The sequence below is a fragment of the Neolamprologus brichardi genome, chromosome 13 (assembly GCF_056152115.1).
Source record: "Neolamprologus brichardi isolate AB-2024 chromosome 13, ASM5615211v1, whole genome shotgun sequence".
Lineage (NCBI taxonomy): Eukaryota > Metazoa > Chordata > Actinopteri > Cichliformes > Cichlidae > Neolamprologus > Neolamprologus brichardi.
Window position 1 is genome coordinate 10,354,541 of NC_142116.1, and position 18,035 is coordinate 10,372,575.

The 18,035-nt window shown below is 38.1% G+C and overlaps 1 protein-coding gene across 2 annotated transcripts in view; it reads left to right on the forward strand.

Annotated features, from left to right (window-relative positions):
• Window positions 1-16,893, forward strand: part of oprm1 (opioid receptor, mu 1) — a 39,584-nt gene extending 22,691 nt beyond the window's left edge. The window contains exons 2-6 of one of the 2 annotated variants that reach the window (XM_087850119.1): window positions 7,577-7,929; window positions 10,739-10,914; window positions 12,166-12,344; window positions 12,559-12,742; window positions 14,948-16,893. In XM_087850119.1, the coding sequence (XP_087706245.1) occupies window positions 7,577-7,929; window positions 10,739-10,914; window positions 12,166-12,344; window positions 12,559-12,742; window positions 14,948-14,953 (898 nt within the window). In that variant the 3' untranslated portion in view covers window positions 14,954-16,893. Of the gene's footprint in view, window positions 1-7,576; window positions 7,930-10,738; window positions 10,915-12,165; window positions 12,345-12,558 lie in introns of both variants that reach the window. The other variant, XM_006783658.2, reaches the window with a different exon arrangement.
• Window positions 16,894-18,035: the final 1,142 nt, after the last annotated feature.

Sequence of the window (18,035 nt, forward strand, 5' to 3'; positions counted from 1 at the left end):
AATGACAGTAGAAAATTACAAAAACACATTGAAATGTGTTGTAGATGTTCTGGATTCACACTTGGTTACCGCAGCTGTCTCGGAGTGTGTGTGGAGAGTTTGTCAATCTGTATAGAAAAAATGTCGCTCCTGCTTTGTACACTAAATGCCATCAATGACACGTACGTTCTCACTTTTATTACTGTGGCTACTTTTTGCCGTGAGTGTGCTCTCAGTGCATGGTTTTTATTATTACTAATAATAATAATAATTATGCACTCTGACTCATGATGTAATTTAAAGCAGGTTTGTTTATGATGATTTTTTTTTTCTTTTTGGTAAGGAAAAAATGATCCCACAGTCATGCATATTGTATCGATATAGCATATATATGCTATATATATGGGGCTCCATGGATTAGACTTCTCGAGCATATCCCACCAGTGCTTAGTTGGAATGAGATCTGGGAAAGGTCGCTAAATTCATTGGTGATCTCCTTAAACCATTCCTGAACCCATTCTGCTTTGTGGCAAGGCGCATTATCCTGCAGAAAGAGTCCACAGACATCAGGGAATACCGTTTGATTGAAAGGTCTGCAGCAATGCTTAGGTAGTTGGTACGTGTCACATAGCGCATCCTGGTGCCGGGTGTTTCCCAGGTAAGCGACACACACACTCTGCCATCCACATGATGTAAAAGAAAACATGATTCATCAGACCACCGTGATCAAGGTCTGATGCTCATGTGCTGGTGCTTTCAGCTGACCTTCATATTGGTCATAAGTACAAAGGACTGTATGTTCTGACTTCTTTCTATCAGAACTAGCATTATGTCAATTAAATAAGTGTTTACTTCTTCCCACTACCTTTCAACATGTAAAAGAATCAGAACGGTAGCAATATTGAAATGTATTGACTTTTGAATAGTATTTTTTCTCTCTTATTTTCTTTTCTAAATGTACCTGTATATTGTTTACATGTTTGAAATAAATTAACAATCAATCAATCAATCAATAAGTTTTCAGCAATTAGAGCTACTGTATCTCGTCCTTGTTAGACCACATGGGCCAGCCTTGGCTTGTCTACTCATGATCCTGTTCATGACTGTTGCTAACCCCAAAAAGAGTTTGAATTGACCCAGTCATATACCAATCATAATTTAACCCGTGTAAAATTCACTCAAATCCTTACATTTATTCTTCCTGGATACGACACATCAACTTTGACGACAAAATTTATATACAATATATACGATCCACTAACAGGTGCCATGGTGAAGGGATAGGCAGTGCTATTATGCCTGATGTATACTCTACCGCCAATTTCCTCTAATCCATTCAATGTTGTGCCATGAAACTTGAATGTCTAAATGTATAACCAGATTAACTTTACCGTATCACAAAAGCCCAAAACAAACAATAAATAATTGCTCTACATTGCAACAACAAATGGGACTAATTAGGAAGCCAAGCTTGAAGTTAGTCTAATTTTCTTTTTATTAATCTGTCAACCAACATTATGTTATATTAGGCTGTCACGTATGAATAAAAAAAGAGAGCTTTATCATAATAAAAAAATTTCAAATGTTGGCATATTAAAATGACTTGCTGAATTAGTGTATATTAAACCAACCAATCCTCAGCTGCCACCCGTTTAAGAACCCTTTCTGGAAAACTATTCAAACGAATGGCACAGTAAGACATCTACACATTTGTCAAACGATCTGAATGTTTAAATAATGAATCCTCAAGGACAGCTTGTTCCTTTGCTTTGACTATATCAGGTGTGATGAGTTTGTAGAATGTAATTTATGTCAAAATTGTTTCAGGGCTAATCTGCTATCATTACACAATCGATTTTTCTCATTTAAGGAGAGGTGAAGATGGATGAGAAACAAGAATGACAGAGTCTCTTCCCCGTAGGAGGGAACCACAGCTATTGAGTTGATGGAAGGCTATGAATAATACATTTTTCACAGATAGAACTGCTGTGGATGGGTTTAAGACCCATTACTGTACATCTATCTTTCTATCTGCTGTCCGTGTGGTTTAGTGGTCCAGGAGAATTCAATTTAAATGTTTTTTTACAGTTAGATGAAGCAGTTTCTGTTCGTTTTTTATTATTATTATTATTGAGTGCTGTTTATTCACACAAGAAGCATAATAAAGGTTTTTACTTTTCCGATGATTACTTCTGCTTTGTCTCTCTGTGACTCTAATGTCACTTTCTGTCAATAAAGGACTGATTATTTATTCCATTATCTGCAGTCTGTTTACTGGCATACAACAAGATGATGTTCTTATCTTCTGTTTATGCGAGTTGTCAAATTTTACTTTCAAAATGAGAACTCTGTGGGAGATCTGTATCCTCTTTATGAAAGATATTTATCAAATAATTGCTGCTGGCATGAAAATGAATTCTAAACTTTAGAAAGTAACAGTGTGTAATGTTCTCCTTAGATACCCATTTTGTAGCTCTGTGTTGCCAATTATTATAACACAAAAGTCATTCAAGCATTGCACAAAGCCTAAAGGGTTTTCATTTTGATTAATACCTGCTGGTATTTTCAGTATCACACCCAGCCTGTAAATACTGATAAACTTGCAACTGCAGATAAATATGTATTTAATGAAGTGTAATGCCACTTGATAATATAACCTTGCTAATGAGACATGAGCCATTATCCTAGCTGTCATAGGGCAAACGGCTGGGTACACCTGTGACAGGTTGCAAGTCTACTGTGGGGCAGTGAGACAATTTAATACAAAGGGTTGCAAAACTGACAGAAACAACAGATTAATTCATTTTCTTCTGATATACAACCACTATAATGTAAGCGTGACTAACAGTATTCAAGATTATGTTTTCTTTTTTACACAAGGTAATGTAAGCAACATTTAGCTGAATGTTTATTTGTGTATTTGGTAAAACAAATTTGGCCTACACTCATTCAAGGTGAGAAGCTTGACAGTTTGATAGGATAGTGGTAAAGTTTAGAAAACTTGGAACACGTTCTGCGAAACGTTCTCATTCCCAAAGCATAACATTTTACGCTATGTGACAAATCGTCAATATATTACGCTTCCAGGCACCCAACATGTCCCTAGATCATGAGATCGGAAAAATGAGGAAACATAAGGAACCGTTTGGAATGAATCTACACATGTACGTTTGTTTTACTTAAATCACTTTGGAAAACACTATCTAACATCATTAAAGTGCTGGTTAGGGTTAGGGATAAGGTTAGGGTTAGGGCTGGAATACATGGCTGTATTACCGCGGGAGCATCATCCATAACCCGGTGAGTAGCATAAGAATGTGGAAGGTCCCCTTTCGCGTTCCTCAGCAACACCGCGGGAGTTGACAAATCATTATTATATTACACCTCGGGAGTGAGAACGGGATGAAAATTTGGGAGGATTGAAGTAAAATCCACACAATTGTTATTGTCCATTGGGATTGAGTAATGGGCAAATCAGACTTGAGTCTTTTGTTATTCGTTAAGTGCCACACCAGAATATTTGGAAATCCTGGTCAACAAGAGTCATGCCAGGAGAAAACAGCAGCAGCTTGGCATCAGTTGAGTTAGGAGGCTTGTTTATAAGCCCAGTGGCCTTCTTAAAGTGACCTTTGGTGGGGTACAACGATTTATTTTAAGACGAAAGCAACCAAGTTAGCTAGTGTATCTTATTATCCTACGGTTCCCATTACTCATTTTAGCAACTAATTTTAAAAAAAGGTTCAAAAAAGTTGTTTAAAAAAAGTTCCAAAAGGGATACAGGAAAACACTAAGACTTAATATTGTTTTATTTGCTCAAGAAATGCATTTATACTGTTACTTGATTATTAGGCTATTAATGGCTAGGTCACACTAGAGCAAAAATAGTAATCCTTTTTCAACTAGGAAAAAACAGTGGTTGCCCAGTGATTGCATTTATTGATTTGTTTATTTATTGATGGGCGTTGTCCTCCCAAAAGCTGAGCATGCAGCACCATCAACTTCTTGACCACAAGACAATTACACAGGTTGCCTGGTGGAGTGATGGTTTGTAGATAATCGCCATCTAATTTATAAATGCAGACAGACTACCGAGATCAATAGGTCAGTCATTCTGACCACAACTTGTCCACAAGGACAGTATGATTTATACTAAATAACTTCAGGGCACTACTGCCATAGAAGGATCTTACAGTGACCACATTATGCTGTGCCTAGGGCAGGAAAAAATTAAAGCACAAAGCTAAAGTCGACCAGAGATTGTTCGCAAACTTAAGTGATGGTACAATAAAAAAAAAAAAGTCTTGGAATTTCAAACAAAAGTGATGTATAACATATTGCTTCCAACCCCTTAAAAGAGCATGGTCTGAGATGCAAACATTAAGTTATATCTGCCCATGTCAATGTAAATCCCTAACCTTGTCATAAGAATATACATGCTTTCTTTTAGTATTTTAATATTACAATAAATCTGACAAGTTGTCTGCTCTAGAAACCTAGAACATTTTTATTGATATGTAACTCACAAGCCCGTCCATCTCTGTGTTTGAACATCACGCTCTGGCTCCTTGGGTGTATCAGCATGCACTCTGGCTGTACAGGTCTTTTGCTTCTAGCTTTGTGTTAATAATTTACTGCCTTTGCAGGTGCTTGGAAAGATTTAGTGTTGTTATTGGACCACTGGGTAGCTGTTGCCGGCCTGGACACAGATTCAACTTTACTCTTACATTCTTGTCCTACCAATAATTTAAAAGTTACTCCAGAGCAGCCAAGTGCTCTGTAGCTCTGGCAGTAGTGGACGGAAAAATTCAAATGTGTGAGGATTTGTGGAGGCTATTTCAAAGTGACTGTGGCAAACGGTCAGGTCGCTCAGGAAGAGAACGCTATTAGCTGGAGGAGTCTCCAATTCAATAAAAGGATGCTGACATTACCTCGAGCTCTATCAAGCTACTATGACAGCTTTTACTGCATCACAAGGTGTCTCGTCGGTCCCAGTGCAAATAAAGTCTGAAATAACAAACACACTAAGCTGTCTGAGTTACAGTTAATCAGAATTTAATGAACTAACTGTCATCTCTGGTTGTTAAGAGGATTTGGGATTACTGAGGACGGTGCTAGAACAAAAACGATGCAAATTACCTTGGCTTAATGTGACAGTTGAGATTTAATACAGCTAAGACCAGTGGGTGCAATGTATCATTGTCACTTTGTGTATTCATTTATTAATTTAATAACCTCCCAGCAGGGATGTGTCTAAGTAGTCTTTACACGGAATAGTGTCAGAACAGCACAATTCCTCTTGTGCTTTGGATATTAAGACATTTTTTTAGAGATGTTCTTGCTCCCTTTATGGCAAGAGAATTAGGCATGAAAGATTGATTTCTCCTTCCTGTCTGGCTGATACAGCTGGCAGTGCATCTAATGCACCTGTTGAGCCTAAGAAACACAAGCCTCATATCTAACTCACAACTATTGTTGTCATTTTTTACTTGTTTTGGTATAATTTAGGTTAAAAAAGGTAACCTTTAAAGCCTGACCAATACATCAAGGGGACTGGTATATTGGCCGATATTAGCGGGAGAAGCAACGTATAGCTTCAGCCAACATTACGCTCCATAGTTTGTCCGCCAGAGGAAACTATGCAGCTTCCCTGGGCGCAAAAACCACCAGCTGATCTAAGAAGAGTCGGGAGATTTGTAATCTTGTTGTGACAATAAAACAAGACTATTCTTTTAAACAGCACCAATATCAGTTGAGCTCTAGTTTTATTCTCTTGTTAAACAGATTACATGAACGGGTAAGCTGTTTACCCCTGTGTCTAGCCTTTACGGTAATGCTGCTGGTTTATCTAATAAGAATAATAATGAACAATTAAAAATAGATTAAACCACCATTGGGAGTCATCTGAATCATCTGTTATCTAAATGAAGATAATAATAATAAGCTGGAATAGTAAAATTGAGGAGTGACAAGAACTAAAGTGTATTTCACAGAGAAAATCTAACTCCTAGACAGATTCATTATAGCGTCATTATTTGAGTCAATTGCCTCTTTACTGTCTAATACCACTCTATTGAACTCTGTAATACCTCTCAGGCATAGCGACATCACCAGGGAACCCTCTAATGTTTAACATTATGAGAGACTAAAGCAGCGTGATTAAATATGCCAGGCTTCACTCTTTAAAGCCTTAAACATGGTCTGAAGTTGCAGGTTGGAGCTGAATTTTTCACAGTATTTTCACCCATGAACTTTATATAATTTCATTATAATTTTACCATGAAAACCAGATGTCACCTAGAAAGGATGACAAATATGACAGGGTTTTTAATAATTCATTTGGGTCTTGCGTGCTGAGGTTATGAGATAAAAGATATGTGATTTTAGATCTTTTTGATGGGATCCAGCCTTAACCTCGGCTCATCGCAACGGTAGGAAGCGATAAACACAGAATATGTCTTTGCTGACAAGAGCTGTAAACAGTGGAGCCATTTCAGTCACTTGTTTTCAGGCCTGTTCATTCTGTGGAAATGGATCCACGCTTTCTTCTGTTTTCTATAAACACTCCACCATTTTCCATTCTCTTTGAACTACCCCCCTCTGCTCGATTTTCCACCATACTGGCTGAAGGGACATTTGTGTGAAATACTATTACAAGGACCATCCTTGAAATGCTTCGATCACTCTTCATTCAGATCACAGAAAAGCTACTGCTGCCTACGGGAAAGGTTTATTTCAGCAATGTCTTTTTAGTCAATATTGTTCACTTGACCTTTCTACTGAGTCCTGATTAACGGCCCTCTGTTATCATTATTTCTACACTATGAATATAATATAGAACATACAAGAAACGATTTTTCCTATCTGCCTGTAAGAAACTGGAATTTTTTAATTGCACATTTCTTTAAATATTTTGGGATTACATTTTGTGGTTAATTTGTATTCTGTAATATCTGGTAATCTTTTCAATAAATGGAGCTGAATGTTTTCTATCACAAAAGAGGCCTGAATTATTCAGAAATCATTTCAAGATACTTGGCCTAGATCATACAGTATTCTTGCGTCACAAGGAAACAATGCAAGCTGGGTATATTTAGCAAATGGTCACGCCTGTGTGGTTCCATCTGTAAATATAGCATTTTATTTATGTGTATCCTTCTGATGCTTTCTTTATTCTTACACTAGTTGAAGTAGTGCTCTTTCTAAGTAAAGACTGAAAAAAAAAATCTTGTCCTAAGGGCCTTTGTCAGTTTTGGGAATTTCACATATGTTTTAGTTTTCATTTCACAAAATGAGAAAAATTCTCCGTTTGTGTTTAAAATGTCAAGTTGTAATTACTGAGCAGACCTTCTGAGCCCAAAGAGTCAGTTAATGGTTTAGAGCCACTGTTAGAAGTGACTGTTACCAGTTTGTCCTGCAGAGTCAAACCTCAGTAGTGGATCAGAGGTTCTTGGTCATGTTCTCTACTGCAAATAAAAAGACAAGAAACCTATAAAGACACTCAGAACAGCTAAAAAGGAATCAAATAAATACAAAAACCCCCCCATAAGAATGCAACGTGTGTGACCTTTTACATATTCAGTATGTGTCTTCTGTGCAGATACACCAAAATGAAGACAGCCACCAACATCTACATCTTCAACCTTGCTCTGGCTGACGCCTTGGTGACGAGCACACTACCGTTCCAGAGTGTTAACTACCTAATGGGGACCTGGCCTTTTGGGGACGTCTTGTGCAAGATGGTGATGTCCATCGACTACTACAACATGTTCACCTCTATCTTCACACTCACCACCATGAGCATCGACCGCTACGTCGCTGTGTGCCACCCCGTCAAAGCACTGGACTTCAGGACGCCACGCAATGCCAAGATTGTCAATGTCTGCAACTGGATTCTTTCCTCTGCAATTGGGTTGCCTGTCATGTTCATGGCCTCCACTACCGTCACTTTAAGTATGAACACATGTACCACTAATGCTGATCCTGATTTGCAGCACTTCAATTTTAGCATGAATGGGGAAATTGTAACGGAAGTAAATACACTACATATTGTTTTAGCAGCCTGACCTCATCACAATAATCTTGATGATTAACGTTTTGCTGCATAGACAGTGAGTAAAACATTAGCCCAAGAAATGCTAGCATCTAGTGAGTAAATTTTAAAACAGCTAGTTCTCTCTGCAGACAATTATGTCATTTTTTGATTCATTTGCAATCAGCCTGTTCTGCCCCTTAGGTATGATGATGTGCTGCTTTTTGAACAACTTTAAAGTTAAATGAAAAAGCTCCGCTAAAAGCTTCCTTGACCCTAAAACTGTTTTTGTGTTCCCTCGTGCAAATAGCAAAGGTCATTTAATTTCTTGAAGAAATTGTCTGTTTTCATCCATGTTTATAAATAAGATGTGGCAAAATAAACGGTAGAGATTCAGTTTTACAAATTACTTAGATTATTGAATTAGCTTTATTTTCAGCTGCTCCCTTATTTCCCAAGCGGTTGCCACAGCAGATGAATCTGCATATTTGATTTAGCAAAGTTGATGGTACAAACCTCCCATTTATCCATGTTTGGAACTGGCAAAAGGGGGAAAAAAGCTCTAGAATCCACCAATAAAAAACAACACACTTAAACAACTTACTTATTTTAGAAGAAGAACATTAAATTACAAATTTAAAAATGAATTTTCGACAATAAAGTGATGTTGGGTGCGCCAAAATAAAGAACAGAATGCTGGCCAGCGCGTACTCATCCAGCGTTTGTCTTAATTCCAAAATTCACCACACAGTTGGCCACAGTAACAACAAAATAAGGAACACTTTGCAGCAAATTTCATATTCTAAAAGTAGAAGAGTGGAAGTTTGTCACACCACCCACTTCTACTCCACTTGCAGTCAGCCTTCATCCCTTCAAACTCCATCCTATTTGCAGCCCTTCACTTCCTCAGCTCTGCTGAAACCTGTCCAATTTACATTCTCTGCTCCCTTGCTGTCTCTAGTTACTTGCTCAGCTCAGTTTGCCACAATCTGGATTCTTTGCTCGGTTCAATTAAGGTTCCTTCACTGATCTGCACAGCTATCAACTTGTCCACTTCTGCACACATCTACTTTGCCTCACTCTACCTTGGCTCAATACTCTACCCCTACCCGAATTCTTCTGTCTAATAATTATTCACCACTTATCTAACTCCAGTCCCCCATATGTTTGCCTGTTAGCTCACTCTGGCTCATGATACGGAAGTCCTCACATCAAAAAGTGTGTAAACAACATGTGTCGCGAGACAATCAAGTGTACTGTTATTGTCAAGTATGCTATCTCATTAATTTCCATAAGTGTATTGTAGTGGTTTACACATTTCCCTAATAAGCAAAAGATCCCTGGCTTGATCCTGAGAGGAGACACAAACCCCTTGAGTGTTGTGTCAGGAAAGGCACCCAGCATAAAAATCTACCAAAGCCAAAACGCTGTGATGATCCCTTGTAAGTAAGCTACCAGCCAAAGCTGTTAGTTTTTCAATGGGAAGTCAAAATGAACCCTTGCAAGTATATGTGGCCATTTTTTTTCTTTCGCTGTATTTTACACCTCAAAATTCATCATACGTTTAGTAAACTAGTCAAGTTGTTAGGAGTTACCCAAATTTGGAATTAAATATTAAATAATTTTATGTGGTAAAATGTACACACACCCTATGCAGTTTTTCTTTTTACAAACAGCATTTCAACAATGGCACAAAAACTACAAAACAATAATGAACTCATTCAGTTCAGTCTCTTCATTTTTGATTGAAAAAGCAGTTACACAACTCCAGCACATGTAAATGAAGAGAAACTACAATATTTATTGTGTAACTGCACAAATAACTAGTTCTGGCTGCTGTCAAATACAGCTGTCTTCACAGCCAAAAAGCTGCTTGCAAGGAAAAAAGGAAGCATATCCAGGAGCAAATGCAGTGGTAAAGACGGTAACTGAATAAAAATGAAACTCAAGCATTCTTTCAATCTGTTTAAGAAGAGAGAGTAAAAGGAGATTTACTGCAAAGCTGTGGGCTGTGGAGGCAAGGTTCTTTAAGATGTGATTGCTTTACCTTGACATAACAGTTTTCAGTGAAAAGGTTTTTCTCGAGCAGCTTCAGGGAGACATTGCTGTCTTTGTGTACACACACACACACACACACACACACACACACACACACACACACACACACATATATATATATATATATATATATATATATATATGCTCTTGTCTCTGTATGATGTCAGTGAAAGTGGAGATTCTTTATATGGTCGTTTCGAGCATGCCGCTCTGTCTGCGAGCACACCTTCTGTTCAACGCTTCTGTTTACAAGAGAAAGCCAATCAGAAGAAAGCTACCTCAATGTGAGGGGGGAGGGTCGTAAAACACCATATTTTAGGCAGCCGATTAACTGTGGAGCTGCACCAAGACCCAACCTGGGTTTATTTAGTATAATAAGTTATAATAGGTATTATTTTGAACTGCAATCTAACCATTAGAGTCCAATAATAAAATATTACAACTGAAAGTGATTATAACCAGCCCCTTTTCATAAAGTAAAGAATGGAAAATTTGGACTCTTATGAAAGTAATTTCCACAGATCATTTTCTAATCAGTAATTTTTAAAATAGTTTTCAATGACGATTAAAAAAAATAAAAATAGGCAGTAAGCAAAAATAGAGTTTATGTTAAATACATACACATGCATATGTTTATGATGACTCTATCCTGTGTCTTCTCAACCTGCACAGACACAGGCATAGTGGACTGCAAGCTGAATTTCCCCCACCCCGCCTGGTACTGGGACACCCTGCTCAAGATCTGTGTGTTCATCTTTGCCTTCATCATGCCCGTCCTCATCATCACTGTCTGCTATGGCCTCATGATCCTGCGGCTAAAGAGTGTGCGAATGCTGTCAGGCTCCCAGGTTGGAAAAATGCATTTTCTTTCAAAAGCCCCAAAATTGCATATATAATTACTTTTTTTTTTTGCATTTTGTCAAGGGGATTTAATTAGATGCAAATTGTGCATTTTCTAACATTATTAAACCTTGGGTTTAAACCTAATTGATTTTATTTTTCAGAATAATGAGGCACTATAGCAACCTGCCCAGAGCATGCTTGCAAATATGGTGCTCTCATCGCTCTCAAGTCCAAGTAATTAGGGAAAATCAACTTAAGCCTGGGGTTGTGGCTTAGTTTTAATTAACCTCTTAGTGCTCACTAGCATGAATATGGGTAGGATGAAAATTCTGCTGCCATGTTTTAAAAAGCATCAGCTTACTGTGAATGAATAACGATTTAATGAAAAACATTTAAACATACAAAAGGCAAATCACAATTTTTTCAGCACAAGAGTCTAATGACCAAAATGCCTCAAAGCTAGTTGTCTTTTTTTAGTCAAAGGGGGGAGATAAATGGTAAGGTAACATCACACTGGAATGCACAGTAACCTTTCACTAAGTATTTGAGTTGTTGCATAATGAAAACATCCTAAAGCAGAAATAAAAGGAAGCGTAAACATTCTTGTACACAGGATTTGTTACTGCCTATAGCTCTTAATTTTCTCCTCTTACTCTCTCATCCTCCCTTTCAGGATTACGTTCTCTAATCTCCATCCTTTTCACACACTAGCCTCTCTGCTCTGTCATTCTTTCGTTATTATTTATCTTTCCCTGCCATCCTGCCTTCTCTAGTTTTTACTCTTTTTCGTCTCTTTTCTTTTTTTCTTTTATTTTTGTTGTCCCGTTTAGATCTTTAGCCATCAGAATTGTTGTCCTAAGGCCAAGAAAGATGCCAAGCGGATTTATTTTACCAAGTGGCTCATCATGGTCTTGCCATATTGGTCCATTTGATTGACCTTTATTATAATTATGTATTTATTTTATTTTTGGTTGCTACAAACGGGACAGACATGACTGGGGGATAGGACAGGGAGAAAGAATGAAAGAAAGAGAGGGAGATAAAGAAAAACAGAGGGGAGAAGAGACGGTGAGAAAAGGGGGGAAGGAAGAAAGAAAAACAAACAAAACACTTGGATCACCTGTATGGAGAAAAAAAACAGAAGAGAAAGCAAACAATAAAAGAGCAACATAATAAATACAGCACCTTTTTCATCTTTTTCATCTCTACACCAGTCTTATACCCATCACTAATCTGCCTAACTTTTTCACACACAGGAGAAGGACAGGAATCTGCGTCGAATCACCCGCATGGTCCTCGTAGTGGTTGCCGTCTTCATTGTCTGCTGGACTCCTATCCACATCTTTGTCATCATCTCAGCTCTGATCACCATCCCCAACTCCACCTTCCAGACTATCACCTGGCATTTCTGCATCGCTCTCGGCTACACAAACAGGTGCCTAGCAGAGAAAAATATGCACTGTTTTTGTTTTTCGTCAAAATTCTGGATAATTGTTTTTAGAATTATTCATTTAAAAGGAAAATGGTGTAGGAGGGGATAATAGGAGGATGTTATCAGGAAACCACATTATATAGTAAAGTTGAATTTAGCTTTAGGCTGATTTTTGTGCTTGTTATAAGCTTTGATCCTGTTTTTTTGTCTCCTGCAGTAGTCTGAACCCCATCCTTTATGGCTACCTGGATGAGAACTTCAAGCGTTGTTTCCGTGAGTTCTGCACCCCAAGTCCTTCAGTGTTGGAGATACAGAATTCATCCAGGACTGGAGCCAGTAGCCGCAAGATCCCACAGCGTGAACACATCAGCGCAAACACAGGAGAAAGGTCCAATCAACAGGTCACCAGTGTCTGTATTACTTGAATGTTTTTAAAGGAGTAGTTAGGTAGGAGCATTTAGTGGAAGAGTCTTTCGCTCTGTGTTTCAATGTTAAAGGAGAACATCAACAGCTTCCAAATATCTGTACAGTTGGTGGCACAGCTGGTAAGCTTGGCTTGCATAATTTTTGTTGCCAGAAGCAGAGATAATGAAAGTCACTGTGCCCCCTCAAAAGTATGTGCAATCTAAACTGACATGCAGTACTGTGCAGAAGTCTTGAGCCTGCCTTCATTTTTTCATATCTTGCTTCCAAGGAGCCAGACTTTCTTGACATTTTTATTAACAACAGTTCTCCTGTTTGTTTTTAAGGTCTTTCTTAGATTTTCTCTGGATATGCTGCTTCTCAGTCCAGTTCTTATGCCTGACAATTTTCAAGGCGGTTTATTTGTTAGTGTTGGTGGGGTTTTTTTTTGGTAAGCTTGTTAACACTGACCTATGAATCACTTGAGCATTAGAAAGACACCTAACTCAAAGGACAAACTAGTGCCATGAATACAAGTCATAGACAACCTTTTAAATAGTATCATTAGGCACTTTGTCATTAGCAGCGAGTTTCAAAAGGAAGATGACACAGTTTGATAGTCAGAAAATAGCTCTGGTTTTTCACCAAGAAGGTGATTCTCAAAATGCTATTGCATGTATGGTGTGTCCTTAAAAAATTGAGGAAACTGGACAAAAGGAGATGAACAACATGTGAAAGTCATGTTCTTCAGAAACAAAAAAAAAATCTAGCAAAGACGTGACACAGGACCTGAGAGATGCATCTGCCCCTTCACTGTAGCATCATCAGTAAAGGTCTCTATAGAAGGGTGGCAATAGAGAAGCCTTTCTTAAGGGAGGGAAAGAGTCATTTCTCACTGGCTGCAGTGTGAAAATCAAAGCATAAACATGGTGAAGGCTCTGCTATGGTTTGAGGCTTATTTCACCCAGTGGGGGATATTATCAAACTGATGGTTTTATGAATGTAGAAAAGTACTGTCAGATTTTGTAATACCACAAAGCATCTAAAGTTAGCATCTGGTGATAGCTTCATTTTCTTTTCCTAAACACACTGTTTTGCCTTAAATACTGTGTTTCCGCGTATGTTAAACTTTTTTTCAATAAATTTGCATCACCCAGTTCTAAAAAAAATGAGGGGAGGCTCAAGTCTTAATTTTGAACAGAACCAAGTTAAAAATGTCTATTCCTGCTTGTAGCAATAGGCTAACTTAAGCTAAGGCTGTAGCATCATTTCATACCGTGAACTATGTCGACTGCATAACAGGGTGAATTTCAACAGCACAGTGTTGTCTCAAATTGAACACAGCATTATGTAGTTAGAGGAAATGACATTTGAAAATACCTGATTTCTGTTGCAGCTCCTTGTTTTATGTCTTCCCTTCCCTTCCTTTATTCCTGTGCCTTTTGCGTTCTCTCAGTGTTTTCTGTTCATTTTGTGTGAGACATTTTGAAGAATACGTTCTCATGTGGCGTTCGGTGCTTTTATTTCCCCCCATTGTTCTCTCGCTATCTTCATTAACGTCTGATTGAGTTCACCTGTTTCTTATTATGCTCCTCTCACTGGTGGGCTTTTAAACCCAGTTCCAGCCCAGCCCTCTATGCTCCCACTCTGACGTGTATAACTGCTACTAATATGACTACTGAAGGGTCTCGAAATTACAATGGTAGGGTACACTTTGTTAAGATTCTTCATCTATCTCAGTTTATCCTCCTATCAGATGGACCTATTAGGATCAAGTCCTTACTCAAAAATATGCCAGTTTCAGTTCAAATGTATTTGTTATAATTCTTATAATTCTTTTTTTTGGTTCTTTATTAAACACATTAATAACAACAAAGTAAAATGCACTTTTTGAAAGCATGTACAACATTTCCACAAAAGTAAATTTGTTTCCATAATATTTAGCTACCTGAGCTCTGACTGCACTTCTTGCACTTCACTGCAGTGCTTCTTGTTTACATTTAATTTGTGTCTATGTCCGGACCTACCATTAAATGAAACAGTCATGTTTGCTTTACAAAGATGAAAGCAGCATCAAACTCTCAGCAACAAAGCAATAATGAATTTATCGCCAAACCTCAAAGTTATCCAAGAATTTCTAGTGAACTCATGGCCATTTGTTCACAAAGTGTGTAATAAGATAAACATCCTTTCTTTCTCTGCAGGTATGACTAGCCTTGGAGGGGTCGTCAGTGGACTCTCGCTGTTGTGGCAGTGTTCCCAATGACGATCTCAACTCAGAAGTCACCCAGGTCACCACGGGGCTCTGATTATCCACGTACACATAAGCCACATTCGCACAACCATTCAGGACACGGCTAAGACACAACAGCACAGAACATTTTAGCCAGAATGCGTAACTGCATCAGGCCACTACTCTGCCAGCTAGTGTACCTAACTACATGGCTGTGCAAGCTTTTTTACACATTGGTTACATTGATTGGGCAGCACAACCGGACTGTTTGTGAAGTGGATTTGTGGCATGTTTTTTTCGCTGGATGCACATGCTTCAAATGTAGCTCTGTGTGAGTCTAAGCCAAAACAATCCCTAAATTCAATCTGTTAACAGCTCCACACCTGCAGGGCCAAAAAATAATAGGCCTCAGGATCTATGATTAGGAGACACATGGGAGAATAAGCCGTCTTTAGCCTATCACTGTGCCAAAAGGAGATTTGTAAAATATTCAACTAAGATGCAACAAAATTTGTCAAAGGAGATAACAATGCTATAATGCTGAATCCCCTTTTTACAGCCCAGGTGGCCTCGAGGTAGCTGGAAACCTAAAATGGCAACAGGTTTTGTTTTAATGTGAACTGTTGACAGTACAGGAGTCTTCACTGTGTTATTTTAAGACAAAACAAAACAACCCCCCCACCACCACATCTGATTAAAAGGAATGCACATACCTCACATACAAATGTATATAGAAGAACGGTCCTGTTTTTAACATTTGCAGGGGGGGACCTCCACCGTGTAGTCATACTCAAGTCATACAAGTTATACTCAAAGAAAACCAGTCATTACCACATCAGGGTGTCTGAATTGAAGTTTCTGCACTAAGTTGAGAGGTAAAACTATTTGTGTTACATTAGTATTGTATGGACTACGCAGATTCAATATGTGTGGTAAACATAAAAATATACTGACAGAACTATAAAAGCCACTTTCACAAGCCACCGATACGTATATGTGTCTTGTTTTGTTCTTTCTGCTTTGTACAGAGCTGCCCCATTCATCAAAGTCTCTCTTAACTAATTCATTATAGTGTAAAAAAATAAATCAGGTAATTGTATTTGTCAAGCTCATATTGCTTCACACCAGTCTGCCACTTTTTTTCCAGATGTCTAAAAAGAACAGATCACCGTGTTGCTGCGCGGCACAGGATCTGCTTATCGTTGGTTCTTTTCCTCTGTCACTGCATGAAGACATGATCGCAGAGAAAATGTCTTTCATAGCTAATTACAGCGCCTCACACTGCTTCTATATCAGATCAGCAGCTTTTCACTTTTACACCTGATCAGCAGAATTTTCCGTTGAGTCATCTACGTAGTGCCGTTCAAACTTTGGCCACTTCAAGAAGATGAGTTGTGAGTTGCACTGCACTCAGTAACGATTTCACCATGAAGCACAGATGTAGTACAGTGTTGTACTTTCTCTGCAAACTCTGACATATGTACGAATGTCTATTTGTTTACCACAGTGCATCCTTGTGGATGCTCTAAACCAGCAAAAAACTTTCATCAGCCTGTCCTGCACAACCTTCAGTGTGTGTTGTTGCCGCAAATAGTGCAGACGTATGCTTTTACCAGTGTATAGTTAAGCAGCCATTACAACAGGTATGGGTTGAAGTGGAGTCACTTCTCTGAAAAAGTTTAGCCAAGCGGGACTGTAACACCTGTTGTAATCACTAGAATGGCTTGTGCCTACGTGTTGTGCCATATGCCAAACTTGAGCGCCTTTTTTCATAGTAGCTCTACGCGATATTCAATGTACTGGTATTTTTTTCTAAGGATCTGTAAAAGTAAATGATTGTATTAATCTGCCATGTAAAATACTGTAAGTATTCTGTCGCTTTTTTTAATGAATGTGAAATCATTAAAATCAGTGTGGTCCTACACAATATATATATATATATATATATATATATATATATATAGTCTTATTAAATCTGCCTTTAATCGGGACGTGTGTAAATCAGAATACTGTGTATGTAAATTGTTGTACACAGAGAGTTTAACTTTGCAAATTGTTTTTGATGAAAAGTGCTATGCGAGGATGGCACACTGTGCATACTGCTTCAGTGTGAAAGACTAAACTGTAGATGATTCTTCGCAGCCCATCAAGCTTCAAATTAGCAGCAAAATTTGCTCTGTGGTGCATGAGCTGTCAAATGTTGTATCTCATGCGCAATGTGTTCTTCATCGGCAACGAGAACATTATGTTTCATTTCACAAAACACATCATGTAAACAAAGGAGTCAAATGTCACCTTTTGTGCAGCGTTTCAGGCCAGGAATGAAGAGAAGGAATGAACAGTTGCAGCAGTAAACAAAGGGAGGAAGGGTTTTAATCGGACTATGTTTCCACCTGAAGTCTAGAGAAATTTCTGTTTAAATAACTTGAACTTTAGAGTGGCTATAGCTGAGTGTGAGAGCTGAGAGTTTGCCACATTTGTTAACTGTGTCGTAGATTAATAATCTCCTTGGGGTGAATGATGTCCTTCTGCACATTGTATAACAAGAAAATTTGTTATGCCGAAAAAGCATACATGCTAGAAAAGTTTAGGTTTGCTCTAGTGTTGCAAATAATTAAATATCAGCGAGCCAGGCAATCTGTTTAAATGTCTCCAATGCTGAAGCTATATGCATGGCATTGTTGTATTTGAAAGTTGTCTTTCATGCATTTGTTTGTGTTTGTATGAAGTAATTGTTGCAATGATTTTACAGGAGCAATCAGAGGAAGACAAACAGGCTTGGAAAAAAGAAAGAGGAAGCAAATCAAACTAATATTACCTAAAATAGCACAACATTTGTAATCTGCTACCAACTTAAAAGCCTCAACCCACTTATAGAGATAAAAAAGACTCAGGCTGGTCTCAGAATTCAAGCACTAGAAGCTCAGTAGATATTTGATCATATATGTAGCAGTAAAGTTCATATTTAAGACCCTGTTTTCAATATTCTTTAGCTTACTTTAACCAGCTAACTGTAGGTGAAATGGTTTCAGTCCATAAAACTAAAGGTTGCTGCTACA